Genomic DNA, 18042 nt, shown 5'->3' with positions numbered 1-18042 from the left:
AAAGTTTTCAGAGAAGCAAATTACCTGCGTAATAAATATTCTATCGATAGACAAATTGGCACATACCCGGTTGTTTGATCCAAACAATGCTAATCCTAAATACAACGTGAATAAAAAGTATCTTGTCTCCTACAGGTGTCTGCAAATTCACACATTTAGAAACACAATTTAATTCTAAGTCAAAATGACATCTTACAAAGAACTAGGTTTGGTTCAGGGCTCACAGCTTACCTTGGCAGAAAGTTGTATTTCGAAACAAACTCTAAAAGAACTGTCTAACCCAGTGAGTTGGTTATTTCTCATAATATCAGAGACAGTCTGGAAATAATGAAACACATGGAAGGCACTTGACTATGATTTAATCATTTACTGTTTTAGAAAAGTACTCTGAAATTCATGGAAGTGATACATTGACCTGATAATATCACCTTAAAGTCAAATTCAGCCAGTGATATCAGGTGACATGAAATCTTTCCACCATGTCATATTTTTGGTGTTTAGAATTGCACAGTTTGTGATTGTTGCTGATATTCATAAATTGGATCTGTTGGTATGGATCTTTACAAGAGATTTGGAACAGATATCCAGTATGATGGATTAACGTTAATCTGTGTGTCAAGCTTGTGTGGACTTAGATTGTCATGATTAATGATGGCTGTGTCTGAAACAGTCTGGATACTTAGCCGTGGTTAGGGTGTGTGAAGAGTTCAGGCTAAGACTTGGCTTCTGTATTGAGTGGGTGTGACATTTTGTCTGAGTGTTCACAGGAATGTTGTACTAGATACTGCCACAGCAAAGTGATTTAAATGTTTTCACAATGTCAACGTTTTGATAGGTTTATTTAAAATTTATTCTTGGAGGCACACTGCCCTAGATTTTATTCAGTCCTATTAAATAGCTGAATGATGACTTTGATTTACTGGTATGTTGATATATTGAAGGCTTTGAAATATATTCTTATTAAAAAAACAGGTAGAATTTATGAGAGCTCAGTTGTTGTCCTGTATATATCTCAGTGGAAATTCTAGTATATTAGAGAGCACTGATTTACACAAGTTTGAATATCCAGAAGAGAATGTGTGTGATAGATTGTGATTTAGTGGAGTTATTTTCTCTCTCTTATGATATATCATTTGTAGCAAAGTATTAGAAGAATTAATCTCTGCCAGAAACATTGTGTATTCAAGAATTATGATATATGTGACATTTTTTACAAATTATTACTAAAATTATTACTCAAATTGTTAAATATTGTAAAAGAACATTTCAATAGATGATTTAGACCATTTGAATGTGTTATTGCAAGAATAGGTGCACTGATATTTATTGTTAATGTTCTATTGACACTGCATCCATCAATACGTTCATCATTACTGACTGTACGGTGTTAAAATCACAAAGTAAATGAATGTATTGAGCTTGGTGTTGCATGCTTGATTTGAATGTTAGTAGAAAATACTGAGTGGATTGCATTTAGTTGAGTAATTTTCACTCCATCTAGTTGGTCCATGGGTCTGTCTATAGTTTTGACCAAGATAATCACATGTGACATATCTGACACTACCAGCCACCGATGTAATTATAATTAAAACCAATGTACCAAGCAGCAATAACTTTGCAATGGGCATTTCAGACACATTGTCAATTTTCAACCCAGCGAAGTATGAATACCATAAAAATAAAAGGCAATAACACCGGCAAGGAAAGCAATTAAGCATTCTGAGCAGTCAGAGTTCATGTTTAGAGTTCTCTGACAAACACATTCACCTTGTGTTTCAGAGTATTGATCAGCTAGCCTGCCTATCACACAGACAGACAGACAGACAGACAGACAGACACTGTACTATATCATAGTTTGTCCCCCATCTAGTCTACCTTTTGATGAAAGACATTTGAAATGTTGCTATGACTCAGCTGTTTTGTTGCAAGCCTCAAGGAGACAAGATGCATTGATAATCTAGTCAGACACTTTGACAGAGCCTATCTGATATGTGACAATGTACAACAAATTGCAAATGACATCCTCAGTATGAACTTCTGTTCTCAAACAACAACAAATGTTGATTACTTTGTCTGCAAATTTGTAAATATACCTCTTTTTGGTTTTATTGACATGTTTCAGTTTTGTCCAGTTTTTGGAAAGAAGTTTGTACCTTGATATTTTGACAATCAGAGCTGTAAATATTGTTTGTAGAGACATTTAACAATTTTCTCACGTTTTATCACCCAGTAAGACATCATTCTATCTAAGACTAGTATAGTTGTAATAGTAATAGTATAGTAGTAATAGAAACTTATAAAAACATGTAGTTTATTGAGCAAAGCAAGGTAATTTCATTTAAAATGCTCAAGTTTATATCCCATAATACATTTTCCTATTCATATTTTCCCAGAATGCTTTCTTTTCAACCTTAGCTCAGAAATGATTGAAGGTATAAACTGATCTGTTCTTTCATGTATTCTATCCCACAGGCTATAACTGATCATTTGCAAATTGAATAAAATCTGTCTTGATATTTATAGTTTAGTGATCAAATGTAAGACTCGAAACCTCAGTTAACATGCAGGGTATAAAAACAACGGTACAGCTATGGTACTGATCTAGACAAATAGTCTATCACCACCCTGGTGTCAAGTACACCCTTCAAATAAATTTACTGAAATAGTAGCCTTGGTGGAATAATTTTAGACAAAATTCAACTAATTTTAGAAGTACAAGTACAGTCATTTTAGAGGCAATTTGTGCAGATATTAATTTATCTTTGTGACGAGAATACATAGTTAAAAAATAAAACAATATGAAAAAGCCATTTGAAGTGATCACGTGATTTAATTAAAATGGCCCATAAATTTTTGCCTTAAAATTTATTCTTGGGTATTTAGAGTTATTAAACATCTGTTCTTGCTGCTATTCAGGCAAGTTTGTTGTGTTTTTTGTCTTCAGGCTGAATAAGAAGTATTGTTTTCAATCTTAGGATAAACTAATTGATGTCTATAGTTAACATCATCTACATATTTGCAGGAATGCTTGTACAGGATATCTTACTAGATTACATGAAAGTAGTGCTGCATTCACAGATTCTTGTAGATTTCCCTCTCTGTGAAATCAATGATTTGTGCAATGCTACTTTTAAGCGTACCCTACTTGGCAAATACAATCCTGTACATTGGTAATATCTCTTCCTTCCATTTTTATTGAAGATTTAATAGACCTGTTCCTAAACCATTTACTTTAAACATGGCATGAATTTAAAATGAATCTGTGGATCAGAAAAAAATATTCCTTGCTGTGGAGTTGTTGTGTATGGAAAGTCTTTCCATGTGTTTTGCCAGTCAGTGTGTGTCAAGGAAAAGGTTGATATGTCCATTCTGTTGAGTGGATTAAGTCTTCAGAGCTTTTGTTTGGTCTCAAGCAATCAGTTGAAAACCTGCCTGCCTTTATTTCATGAAAAAAGTGCTTTCAGGCAAATTAAAATCTACCACCTAGATAGATTTTACATTCTTCTGTGTGTAAATTTCATGTGTAGCACTAAGTAAGAATGTTTTCTTTGGCTGAAGCATAGACCCTCTTTTTCTAGGGTCTATGCTGAAAGTTTCAAAATGTGTACCCCCTGTGGGAAGTGTAGTTGAAGAATTGAACTTAAAGTTCAAGCAAGTCAGATGATGTAAAAATTCTGGTAACAGTAAATTATTGTTGGTTAAATTGCTATGGAAGTGCAGTTAGATATGTGAACATACATTAAATGTGATGATTTTAATTCCAGTTGAAATTTCCCGTTTTCATCAGTGAAGGTATATGATGGAGTTTCTGTCGCAAGATCACTGGATTAGACTTGTGTTATTTAACCATATACATAAAGGTTATATAGGACATATTAACCCACAGGGTGCATGCTGATATCTCACACTGTTACCATGTGATCTAGACGCTTTGTAAAAATCTGGTTTAGTCTAATTCTGGTCCTAGCCTATCACCCTGAACCTTAAACCTTCATTGGTGATGGAAGTTGATACTTCAGGGTCGTGACCTTTCCATGCTGAGAGTGTGCTGTAGCCTGATACGCTTGCACATTTCAAACTGCAGTCAAACATAGTTTAAACATTGTCACCACACCCCATAGAAAGCTCAGTCTTACATCAACTGGTTCTCCATTTCATAAGGTATGTTTGGTCATTTTTCCTGTACCAGGTTTTGTTCATTCTGTTTTTCAACACCAGATGGCTGTACTTAGAACTGAAAAAAACATATGTTGAAATTATTAATTTATCATTTTTAGTGAAGGAAGATGGCAGCTGTATGCAATGCTTTGGTGAAAACTCTGGCAGAAAGTTTTAACTAGCTTTATTGAATTCTTCAACAATCGACCAACTCTCATGAGAATTCAGAACATATACTCGTAATGACAAAACAAATTCATTGTAAGCAAAGTAAGTATGTCCAAACGGCCAATAATCAGAACACATGAATATCACAATAGAGACAGTGTCACAACCTGTAACATTGCCTTCACCTTGTTCAGTCTAGTGTGTCTAAATGACTCTAGGGAGTTTGTGTGTCTACCTTCTAGCATCTTTCACCGCCTCTGGACATACAGGTACGCTACTGTTTATATGTATCTTTAGTTCAGTATCCTCACAAACTGACATTGTCAAGTTGATTCTATTCAGATTTACTTATGTGTGTTTTGTTGGTATATCGTGTTGGCTAAAAAATTTTTGTTTTTTTGTTTGTGTGGATCAGTGCGATATTATTGATGAGTGTGGAAAACGCTCTGATGATGATGTCTGGTATGTTGGGTTATCAATGTAAATGTACACACACCCTCAGTAATAGATATTGATAGCATAACATGTCATCTACTATATACCAATGTGATGAATATAGCTAGTGTGTTTTATGCATGTCATTTTGATCAAAATCAAACTGATCGCTTCTCATGTCTTCTTATCTCAATCTAAAATTTTCCAGTTGTACTGTAACATGTTGGCACAAGTTACTCTTTGCTACATGGGACAGTCTGTGTCACTTTCAATCATTTCAATCTAAAGTGTGGTGACTTCTTGTATGTCTTTCTTTGCTTCAGTGATCTGCAGTAAAAGCATTGACCTTTAATAGATAAAATCCCAAAATAAACAGAACTGAGAAAGGCCACCTGCACCGCTGACTCTTGCTCTGAGGGTGAGCTGTGTGTCCTTGGAAAGTTGAAAGTGTGTTTATGTATTTGCTTTTGGTAATTGGGTGAACAAATAAAGATGCCACTCTGTAATTTGATCTGAAAATGACTGAACAAAGTAGAGATGTATAAGGAAGACAGCTTGATCCTATTTTTGTGAAATTAAATGTCAAAGTACTAGAAATATTAGAGAATTTGCTGTTTTTGTGTGTGAATTTTATGCTTTGTGTACTCTGATTGGATACTGACTTTTGGTGCATTAATATCTAGGCAAATATCGTTGGTTGCTATAGGGACTATGCTATGAGTAAGTTTATTTTGTGGTGCCAAGTAGGTTAGACTATGGCAGGAACTATCATATTCATCCCAGCTGAGCTGTTTGTGGTTCTCCCCGTAGCAAAAACCATGAGAGGAAATAGTTATGCTGTATACTCATGGATTAGATCAGAGGAATTGGGGCACAGAATACAATTTATGGACTTGAGGAGACTGAAGTCTTTCCCAATGGGAGCTCTTTAATCACTCATTTCAGGATGTTTATATTTATAGGTATCCACTGTGACTGCATGTAGGGGCTGTGTCGGTATCCCAGGGGTTATGTTAATGAACCCTCATTGGTGCTTTGAACTGAAGTGCGGTGACTCTAAGGTGAGTCACACACTTGTAAACTCACAACGCCAACTCAGCGTTTTGGATCCTTGGGTGTTCAGTATTGTGTTCTGTGTCATTTGAAACCATTGTTCCAACTGATGCATTGGTCTCTGTACAGTCTTTGCAAAGAACACTATTGGTGTGGCTGATACTTCGCAAGCTGACAGGTAATTGCTGAAACCATACTCTATTTGATTCTTTTCTCTCAAGCACATATCAACTTTATTTGTTTTGTTGGTCCTACCTCGAACCATTAGGACATATTCAATTTTTGCGACAGTTTAAGTGTGCAGTTACTGGGCCGTGTCCAGTCAATTGCTGCGTCCCACAAAGCTTGGCCGAGTAGGCTGTCTTTAACAGTTTTCATAGCAGTGCCAGTCTGTGGTTTCTAATGATACTCACACCATGACTTAAACAATGCTGTCTACCCCCACTGAGTTTTGTCAGTAGTGTGATGGCTTGGTGGAGTGGTTTTGGTTTCCATGTCTTCTCTCAGAGGTAAGGATTTAAAGAAATGCTTAACTCTAAACATCTCCCATTTCCCGGTATAGAAGCCGAACTTTACCAAGTACAATAAAAGATTGAACAAAACTTTAGTGGTGACAGTTACATGTTCGTAACAAAAATACTTTTCTTAGCATCACCGTAAAAAAAGTACTCATCCTGAGATATCAGTGACCTTAATACTGTGATCCTAACATGACTTTTGCATAAAGGTTTGCCACATATTTCTACTCCAGACAAGTGCCGTCTAGACAGACTGCATAGTTCTCACTCAGACACCAGATTTCTGCATTCAGTTTTGATACAGAGATGAAGATTTTCCTTTGTTAAAAAAGTTGAAAAGTTGCCAGAGCAAAACTTTGGCAGCCCTCAAGGTACATACTGCATGTTACACACTCCAGGTTACATCCTGTGTGAAGAACGAATTATTGGAGCCAATCATTTCCAAGTGGCTTGTTTTCATAGATTAAGTGGTTGTATGGACTCAGTGTGGTATCCGATTTCCAATACTGTTTTTGTGGATTTATAGGAAAAAGTCTCTGGTCCTGCCAAGGTAAGGTTTATCCTCTCAGTTAGTTAGAGTAGAAATGGTTTATTCTGTCGGAAAATCCTTAAACAGAAATGTTCTGGACGTTGGTTCTTTTGATTCTCGGTAATTTTACTGGCTGTGTAGTTGTCCCTCAAGGTGTGGGAGATAAGTTTTAATTTTAGACTGTGCAGATATCTTTGTGAGAATATGGCTTGGTATCAGAATGGTTGAAGATGTCAAGGTTTCTTGTCTGAAGACAGGGTAAATGTCCCCATAAATCAAAGCTGGTGATTTCTTGATAGGATAGGTCTTGTCGATTGTCACATCCCTTGTGAAACCACACAATAGGTTCAATAACCGGGGCCATATAGCCAACCATGTACAGTACATGTTACGTGGGCATGTCATAAAAATTTCTATTGTGTGATTAAGTCTTTTGTGTAGACTGCTTTCATAAAACATTCACTATAAGTGTTCAAAGAGCTTGAGAAATCATAAATTCTGGCTGTTAAAAAAGGACAGTGTGTTTTAAAACTGAACAGTGCAATGATCTGGCATAGTTCTGTAACCTTTCGTCAGACAGTTGAGCAATGTTCACCCTTGGTAGTGTTACTTTAAGGTCACAAAACCTTAGTGATATGACTTGTCTGCTGATCAGATCAAGATATCTGCTACTCAGTGAGGTCCTTGTGAAATTTATCCCAAGGAAATTTGTGTAGTAAACCGACAATATCACTGATACACATCAGTTGATGGTAGCTTTGTTACTAAGTATAGCTAAATGCATGCAACAGTAGCTGATACAAACAGAAATTCTTGTCTAGCGTTAAGTCTTTGTTTCAAACTAATTGAGTCATAACAGTACACTGCAGTTTAGAGTTGCAAGCAAGTTACTGCGCAATGCTGCTGCAGTGTAACTATACTGACCATATTTCTGATGGTTTGTGTTACAACTGCGTGCATTTGGTATAAATACTGGTCATCATTCAGGATTTGAGTGCTGTAGGGTACTTTTGTAACTGTACAATAATGACAGAAATATTTAATTTTTATCGACAGTATTCATAATCACAAATTTATTAATTTTTTACACTTTTACTCTGACTGATTATAGTGATAATGCATTGTACCCCTGTGTACCACCTACATGTATGGTTACATTATTCAAAGGTTTGATTATGTCAGAAAATACAAGAAGTGCATCACTCCTGTAACAGAAAGTCTCACCAAATGTTTTTTACAAATAATCATTATTGCATGCTAATGATGGAGCTGAGCTGGTCAGGAATCAACCCAATATAATCTTTTCTACGTTACATTTGTAGAAATCATAAATATTTTGTCATCAGCTAATAATATTGTCCTTACATTGTTCTTGATAATGCATTTGGCAAACTGTGGTGTGAAATGTGTTTTTTGAGCAATATGATACCATCTGCTTATACATGTAAATTATAAAGCTATGTGTATGCTGCCAGTATTTGAAAACATTTCATTCAAAAATAACCTTCTGAATGAAGATGTAATAAATTTGTCAAAGTTTAACAAAAGATATCATGTATCATGTATCAGAGATGTTTGAACATCTGACATTACATGTGTCTGGTACCAGTAGTTTTAACAACAGTGTTTTCAATGGTGTGTTCAGAAGTACATAGAAATGGAGACAGCAGGGAATGGTTTAGTGAACACAGATAGATAACAGGTGTGTGAATTGGACCAATGAACACACAGATAGATAACAGGTGTGTGAATTGGACCAATGAACACACAGATAGATAACAGGTGTGTGAATTGGACCAATGAACACACAGATAGATAGCAGGTGTGTGAATTGGACCAATGAACACACACATAGATAACAGGTGTTTGAATTGGACCAATGAACACACACGATAGATAACAGGTGTGTGAATTGGACCAATGAACACACAGATAGATAACAGGTGTGTGAATTGGACCAATGAACACACAGATAGATAACAGGTGTGTGAATTGGACCAATGAACACACAGATAGATAGCAGGTGTGTGAATCGGACCAATAAACTCAGAGATAGATAAGAGGTGTGTGAATTGGACCAAAGTGAACAATATATTGATCAAAATAGGTCATTAGAACACATTTTGTGCAATAATTCTAGAGTTGAAGGGCCTCAATGGCCACATATTCCCAACACGTCTGCTGATACTCATGATATTTCACGTAACTGAATTGATTATTTGTTTCCGAGGACAAACTTCTGACCCCAAAAACTACCGATTTTGTTGATTTTGGCTTAAGTCTGGGTAGTCGGTCACTTTTGTATATGGTCAAATTACCGTGAACAAACAGTTTTCATATCTTTAATGTGTTTGACTTTTCTGTATGAAAGCTTGTTGGCGACATGGTGCGATGGCAATCTGTAACAGATAATGGAATCTGTACAAGGGTCAACTAACTGATATTTAGACAAGAATTGCCATTTGATCCTTGCCATAACTTTTCAATAATTTAGGTATTTATTTGTGATTTAATAGTTGGGTGTCTGCAAGTGTGTTTGATCTGTCTGTTCAATTCAATGACTGCTATCTGCCTCAGTCATAACATCCAACTATTCTGAAGTACACAGGATATAAGGAATTTTTAACATATTTTCTGACTTAGGAATTTTCAGTTTCACTGAGATACATGTACGTATTGTGAAAACTATACAGATATTGTAGTTATAGTACTGTAGCAAGTTTGCTGTAAGTAAAGTATCATCAACTATCCGTTTTCATTGGCAATGTACTGAAGTAATGAAAGTGCTTGGCAATTTCCCAAAAGCTATAAAAACAATTTAAAAAATAATGTTGACCCAAATAAATCGAACTGTGTTATTTGTCACATTGGTGATGGTAATTACTCTAGAAAATATGGGTGTTTGACCGACTGCATTGTCAATGACGAAAAATGAATTGAAGTACGAAAGTTGTAAGTTTCTAGTGCAGGTACATCTGTACATGCAAAGCTTTAGATTTCCTGAGAACAAGGTGGCTTGTTAGATTACTTCCAGGAAAGACCTCGCTGATTTAGAAATAGTGCAATGCATGGACTGGTACAAAGTACGTTGTCATATTATCAAATTGACTGCAGTGTGTGTTTTACACCTATAAAATGCATGTATGTTAGTCAGTATCTGATTTGTTGACAAGGATAATGTCAGCAATTGAACGGATGGAAAGGTTTTTCCGTCAACATGCAGTGTAGGTATACCGTATTTAGCTCCACCAATCATTTGGGTGACTGACCAGCAGCATCCTGTTGTATCTGATAGTGTCCGGCACCCTTTTTCGGATGTCCGGCATCTAGCGCATGTCAACTTTTTGGTCCATACTCAGACAGCCTTTTCACAAATCGCTGGTCTGATTTCATTTATGTGTTATGCCTCTAGCGGTATCATCACATAGATTTGTTCAAGTTAGCGTGAACATTTAAATTTTCAGAATTTTTTGTCCTATTTTCTCAAAATTATTCTTTGTTGAAACAACATAAAAATGCAAATTTTTATAGTCAGTTTCTCATATTTGGTCAAAATATTTCTGTGAAACCACTCATCTAGTCACTTTCACAATTAGTTGCGTGTTGTAAGAAAGTGTATCATTACCAGTATACATTTACACCAGCAGTTTTAAATTATGTTTTATAAAATATTGAATAGCACAGAGAATACCGTTATTAATGTTTATTGTTTTTCCCTCTCATACATTACCGTGGAGCTGTAACAACCAGAAAGCCACTTGAAGGTGTCATATTGTCGGTTGCTTTTCAATTCATTAAATTGATGTGTGTCTGCCAGACAGAGGTCCAAGGTCGATCCAAAATAACATCATGGTACGGACAAAGTCCAAAAAATCTTGACAAGGGTTTAAAATGTCCCAGTGATTTTCTGAAAGCACGGTCCCTCCACTTTTGTGGAGGGACCGTGCTGAAAGCAATGTCAGATGAACAGAACAGACTGAGAACAAAGTACGTAAAAATATGTACCTCAGGAAAAAGGGAAAAACAAGATTACAGTAGAGTGCCATTGCTTTTCATAAAGTGATGATCCAGTTTGTACATGTAAAGTTTCCCATGTCATTGACGGTTTGTTGAAATTCCATTAGAGCTTAGGATAGAGTTGCCCATGGGAGATACTATTTGAATCAATTTCAAGCTGAAATATTATCATGATGGTGTCAATCAACAGCAAAGTGATTTATACCATAGGAATGGCTGTCAGTGTCAATGTATGATTGACTGATCTGTGCATCTTTGGGAAGATAAATCTTTTAATACTTTTCACAAGAAGACTGCTTGGGTAACAAATTCTTTTGTAGTAGGTGAGATTGTTGTCAAAAACAGACTATTGTTAGGTGAGAACTTTAAACCATCAAATGTGATATGTAATAGTGTTTGCAATAGTGCATTGTAAGGGAGATCAGTGTTTCTGACAATATCTATACATCTAAATCAATGCTGTCAAAAACTTAAACAGCATCATAACCTTGTTGAAGCTTACAGTCTTAAACCTTTCAATACCATGGTTCCACCCAAACCCATTGTTATCAATGGTCATCTTGGACCTGTATACAGGGAACTGGGGGTGAAAGGGTTAAAACACCATCAATATTTAAAGGTAGCAATACACAGCATCCGATAGGTCATTGATAACCACAATTATGTTTAAAGTCTCTGTTTGGAAAACACAATCCACAAAGTTGAACTCGTTATAACACCCAAGTACAAGTTTTAGTCAAATAATAAGAATTATTTTAACTCTAGGTACAAGTATCTTTGGCATGAAAACAACCATCAAAATATTGTGATAAATGGAGTTTATGTTGGTTCCGCCTTGCTTAAGTATGAATGGACTGTGAATTTATCAACATAGACAATGCTATATTTTGTACATCTGTCAATTCATGTTCTCCTTCCAAGCCTCAAACGAATTAAACTCTGTAATGCAATGACATCACAGTTTATAAATAATCATTACAATACATACAGGTGTTCATGTGTATATGCAGGTGGGTCTTTTCAAATTTCAAAGGACTCAGAACAGAGTTCTTCTTGAGTGGATAAGGATTTGGATCAAGTTGTTATGGTTTCAGGCACAATTGAACTCATTGAGTTCAAACGGAAACACAGTTGGGTGTGTGAAACATTCTGTGAAACCACACTAGATAACCACACACATATCAGCTATCAACGGTTTGGACCTGACAGCTAACACATCAAACAGTCAAATGCAGGAAAAACCTGTACATGGTTGGATTTTAATATGTGAGACATTACTATAGTAGTGTCATAGTTTTAACAAGAATAACATTGAATACGTACTGGTACATATTGCAGGCTTTCAACTCTGTAAGATTTTAGAAACCATTGCTCAACTCTGTAAGATTTTAGAAACCATTGCTTTCAACAATACCATAGTTAAGTTATTGAATCATCTTTTACTAGAAGTTTGGATTAAATTTTGGATGCCAACTGTATTTTTAGGTCAGAGTATCAAAGGGTCCAGTCTGAGATAAAAATAACTGAAAATGCTTTGTTGTCTTCCACATTCCAACTTTATATTCTCTTGTGAAGGGTTTTATAAAAATCTGGAAATGATCTTGCAGTTTGTATGAATAAAAATATGAGTACATAGTAGTTTGAAATCAAAACATAAATTTTGTGTTTTGGAAGACTGACATTTGTAACTTGGCAAAATATTTTGATGATGTAAGTTTTTTAGTCAGTCTGTGTGGAACATAGCTAAATTTGTACAGACGATAAACCAGATCTCTGTACTGTCATTGAATTTGTGTCAGGAAGGATTGATTGTCGTTGTGCTTAACCAGACACTCTATGCCACAAGCCATACATGGAATATGCCATCAGTTTTACTCCTGTACAAAGACTATTGTCATACAGGTAACATAGATTGCTATACAGTGACTACAGTTACAGGAAACAATAACTTCTTGCTTTCATTGTCTACACCTGGTACTGCTATCTCTGACAAATCCTGTGGGCTTTAAACGGATGTGTTATATAATCTGATATGATAGGTGGAAATGATTGAAACTGATAGAGGAAAGATCTATGACCAAGAACAATTATTGGCAATAAGAGTTACTTCACTTCAGTTTTCTAGGATGTTTCACTGTTATGATCCGTGATTTTTCAGTCAAATTTTTGGACAATATCAGACATCAGTTTTTGCAAAGTGTCAGAAGTGCAATTTTCTACATTAAGAGTGTCTAAACAAACCACCCAAAAAATCATGGATTGAAGTATTTAGCTAAAAAATATCAAGTTTTAAACATTGGTTACTTTACATAATTCATCAGTTTTGATATGTGGTTGAGATTTCTAAGTGGAGAAGTTTACTGTGAATGGCTTTCATCATTGAAATACAGAGAAGATAGTCCAATTGACACTAGCAGAAAATGGGTATTGATAAAGACATGTCAAAATATTGTTCATTCCCATGGATATTAATCCTCCTATATTTGTTGTTTAAATGAATCAATGATGGTATAATAAGCTGCATTTTGTCCTGAGATTCTGTGATGCTTCCCTCAGATGCTTTCACTGAAATAATGAACTTGAGAGAAATGACCTAATTCCTAGCTAGTTGAAATTCAAAGTTAGTAATAAAGTGACAGCAGACATCAGATTTAACCCACTTTATCCATTAATTATAGAGATAAATTGACATCAGTATCCAATGCAAGTCAAGCGGTGAAACAATTTGACTTTTAAATTTAGCAGAAGTGTTTTATGGTGACAATGAAGTAGACAGAGAAAACCAGAACAGAATGGCAAATATATACAGTTGTGTGTGTGTGTGCCTTGACTCTCAACAGAAATGCAGGATAACAGTACTTGCAGCTGTTGAAATGAACATGGAGGTTGTCCATTGAACCTGAATGAACATTATTTTGTAACATTAGCCTTGCTGTACCCTGGGGCCATGCTGAGTAACCTCACTGTAAGGCCAAGATTGCTATTGGATTCATTCATCTTGGAAGGAAATTGATTTAGCAGATAAGAAATTCAATATCAAACAATTATTGATAGTAGTGTTTCTGAGAAGTGTGTGTGATGGAAATGATTATCATTGGGAAATTACAATTGGACAACTATTAGAGGTGAAATGATTTTTTAGTGTACTTTGCTTGTCAAACAAAATATTACATTAAATAGAGCATATTAATCAGCTGATATTTATCTTTACATACAATAAGGTACCTTTATTTAGTATACTGTACATCACAGTTTGAAGTTTTCTAGTGTGGCCATTTACCCATCTGTGTATCTTTCTAAAATGTAGGGAACTGTGTTTGTTTTCATACATAAGTAATTAGTTTTTGTTCACAGGCATTGCCGGGTGTGTGTTTTGATGACGACCCATTCATTTATGTTGCAAGATCAAAAAACAATTAACTATTTTCTTAAGTCCTGAAGTCCTGAATCACAACGTCTTTGTCCTTGTCTGAAGTAGACTGTAACTTATGTAACACATGTTTCAGACGTCATAGTGGAGATCAGATGTAGAATGGCAAATGAAAAGAAAGCCATCATTGGATGGTGATTCATCATCACTACTGAATTAGCCAATCACAGTCTTTGTAAGTGATGTAATTCATGTGCCAGTCTGGATGACACAAACCCCCCTAGTGTGTCTTAAAATAGAACACCTAAACAATTGAACTTGAACCTATTAAATCTCTGTGGATGTTCATAATCCAGGAAGTGTGTAAGTGTTTTCTGATTGCTGTTGGAGGTCTTCAGAGCTCCTGGGCAGAGTTCAAAGCCTGGACAGCATTAGTGGACTGGAATTTGCTATTGGACTTAACAATATTGGGCTTCTCCCAAGATGATGGCCCAATGACAGGAAGCATGAAAGACTGTTGCCATGGTAACATATTGTAAATTCATCAAAGCACGTCAGGTCATGATTGAAACTATTCTTAATATGCCAAATGATTTGCCAATGAAGATGTTTATTTTTTTTCTTGCAGGAAGTCTTGAAGACAAGAAAGGAGATTGTTTGCATTTCTCAAGAAACAAGTTCAAGAGTACCCTATAACTGGGGACTGTAGTCTGCAAAGAGCTTAAACAGACTGGCCTGGTAAAGTTGTAGTTGTTGATAGCCCATCTAGTTGTTAACATTATTTCTCAAAGGAAGAGTCTACAAGGGTAGAACGTTCTCTCAAGCTTGTTGAAAAATTTCTCATTGAGAGAAATTTCAGTTTGACATTCCACCATGTGTTACGTGATAGTGACCTGCCGTTCATTGCTATGGACACTACTGAGCATAGCGGCGGCCTTGGCAATGACTGCTGCACTGATCACACCGCAGTGGCTGATTGGACCAAGACGGAAAGTTGGACTTACTGGGATCACAGATGACCTATCAACAATCAACTACGATGAAGTCATCACAGATGAATTCTACACTCCATCAATCGGCATCTACAATAGATGTACAAAGCTACATGAGTTTGGTAAATACACAGATAACTGTGCAACCTATGCCAAGAGCTTCTCTGATCTTCCAAGTCACTACTGGAAAGCCGGTGCCATATTCCTGGGAATTGGTTACATCATGTTGTGTGTTGTTGTTCTGACTTCCATATTCAGCATGTGTATCAGAAGTATATGTAAGAAAAGTATTTTTACAATATCAGGACTCATACAAGCAATAGCAGGTAAGTTCAGAGTTTTGCATTTTGTCCTCTTGTCTTGAATTTGAAATCAGAACCAGATACTTGACTATTTTTCATTTTTCATTTGTTTTCATTTGCAATGCTATCCATGATAATTCTACATTTCACCTGGTGCGGTGTACTTTAGAAACACATAGTGTAGAAGTCAACAAAACCACACGGTGGATGACAGATAGTCCACAGAATGATAAGAAATATGTGCATCTGACAATGGTAACTCATTATTCATATTAGATGGAAATGAGTTATGAACTACATATTAAATAAACCTTAATATAATGGAGTTGTCCCATATTATGACACAGCAAGTGTTCAACCACACTTGAAATCCACATATGCTTTGTTTAGAGTTCTATAAAGTATTAACCCAAAATGCCCATATCATCACTGTAGTTTAGAGTTCAAAATGGATGAACTGTACATGCAGACCCCAAAACTTAGTGCCAATGTATTCACAGTGTAAACCATTCATGCAGGTAGAGATTACTTCAAGAGAGCATTCCATCAGTAAAGTTCACATAGTCAGTCCCTATTTCTGCTATTTCAGTGGAAGTCAATATAGTAAACAATTAAGTGAAACTAAATTGTGTTTATGTAAGGTGTAAGTTTATATGATGTGCCAATGTTAGAGTCAAACATTAGTTCCACTTCGATACACATGGCACTAACTAGCCTTGTAATTGTAGCCATGTTTTGCTATTTCCAGTTTATCTGAAAGTGTTAGTTGACATGTACAGTAATTGGAAAAGAAATATATACTGTTTATTTTGTCACTAAACATGGTTGAATTTTAGGCTCATATTCATCCTGAAGCAAGTAAATGCAAAGAGCAATTAAGATCAATCTCAGCTCTCTGCTATAGAAGAGTTTACTTTGCTGTTTATAACGGGTATTAGTGATATAAACAGTTGTTGGAAATGTTTTGCAGGGTGTTGAACAGCTTGACAAAAATTTCCCAAAAGCTAGTAAATAATTTTACACATGAGTGGAGAGAGGAGTTGCCATAGCAGAGAGAAGACTTATGTCAATATAAAGGGGATTAAAACCAGTTATTATGGGATTTATCATGTGACAAGAGATTGATGGTGAGGAGGGGAAATGATAATGATGGAGAGGGGAAATGATGGTGGTGGGGAAGAATATTTGATGGTGGGGAGGGGAATTTATGATCATGAGGAGGGGAAATTATCTCAGGAGAAACAATATGTTGGGAAGGGGAAATGATAATGATGGAGAGGGGAAATGATGGTGGTGGGGAAGAATATTTGATGGTGGGGAGGGGAATTTATGATCATGAGGAGGGGAAATGATAATAGCAGGGAGGGGAAATGATTGTGCCATTTCAACATGTCACTATTTTCCAATACTTGTTTATTTTGTTTTCATTCAATTTTGAAAACTTGCATTATCCTAAAAGTGTATCCAGAATTTTCCAGATTTTTTTCAATGACATGCAATTTGGTTTTGGAGTATCTACTGGTACGTGTGTGAATTGTACATTGTAATTTAGCAAATACTGGGATCAACATGGTCTTGTTTGCTGTGGGTGTGTGTGGTTTCATTAAGTGAGAAGTTTCTCCATAATTCCTTTCAATTTCACATTGAAAATTTCTCTTTGACAAAATGACAACCACAAGCTGCCTTTAGTTAGATATAACTGTAAGACAACGAAAATTTGTAACTTACAGGCAGAGATTTCGTTTAAAAATTGTCATGACCTATTGAACCGTGCTTTAATGTTTTCTGTTTTAGTTTTTGTACAAAGATAAAATTGGACCATAAACTATGATAGCATTTTGAAAAAAAGGTTAAATTTTGCCAGATAATAAATTGACACTGAACAATATCAAATGAAGCATTTACAGTGAAATAATTGAACCAGACTGTAGCAAGTGCCATTAGTGGAACTGAAATAAATATGTTAACATACTTGTGAGATTTGAAAGTATTGACCCTGGCGTAGTTAAGTGTTTTATGTTTGGTGATTAAATGCATAAACCTTGTACTTGTACTTTGATAAGTGTTGAATATATGTCCCATAATATGCATGTGTCAGATTTAAGTACTTTTCAACTAGGCTAATGTTTGGTAATTACTTTGTGAAGTGTTTGCCATGGTGGGTGGCTGAACTTGTATAATTACCCATACATTTGAACAATACACTCATGAAAATATCTGTAAGGCTTGATTACACACAATGAGTTGGTACAGCTGCAGAATTAACTGCGTTACTTTGTTGTTGTATGAGATACACTGCCTGTAATGGCTAATTACTGTCAGCTTTGCAATTCTACTTTGTGAATTGGTTGGCTTTTATATGTTAAAGAAACTCTGACCAACCATGTAACATTCTGAAGAATGTCAAAAATGCACACCATAAATAAAGTTTTAACTGTGTTCTTCAATTACTATCAGTAATATTCTTAGTAATGATAAAACGCAACAATTTGAACTACAC

General features: G+C 35.6%; 1 protein-coding gene across 6 annotated transcripts in view; it reads left to right on the top strand.

The window, feature by feature from the left end:
• LOC139117996 (LHFPL tetraspan subfamily member 2a protein-like) overlaps nt 1-18042 on the top strand; it is a 52988-nt gene that overhangs the window by 18771 nt on the left and 16175 nt on the right. For 2 of the 6 annotated variants that reach the window (XM_070681263.1, XM_070681261.1), the window contains exon 2: nt 14877-15566. In XM_070681263.1, the coding sequence (XP_070537364.1) occupies nt 15122-15566 (445 nt within the window). In that variant the 5' untranslated portion in view covers nt 14877-15121. Of the gene's footprint in view, nt 1-4049; nt 4162-4574; nt 4596-5849; nt 5993-14641; nt 14774-14876; nt 15567-18042 lie in introns of those variants that run through there. The other 4 variants (XM_070681264.1, XM_070681266.1, XM_070681262.1 and 1 more) reach the window with 4 other exon arrangements.

This window comes from Ptychodera flava, chromosome 18 (genome assembly GCF_041260155.1).
Source record: "Ptychodera flava strain L36383 chromosome 18, AS_Pfla_20210202, whole genome shotgun sequence".
NCBI classification, from domain to species: Eukaryota; Metazoa; Hemichordata; class Enteropneusta; family Ptychoderidae; genus Ptychodera; species Ptychodera flava.
This window is presented reverse-complemented; position numbering and strand designations above follow the sequence as displayed.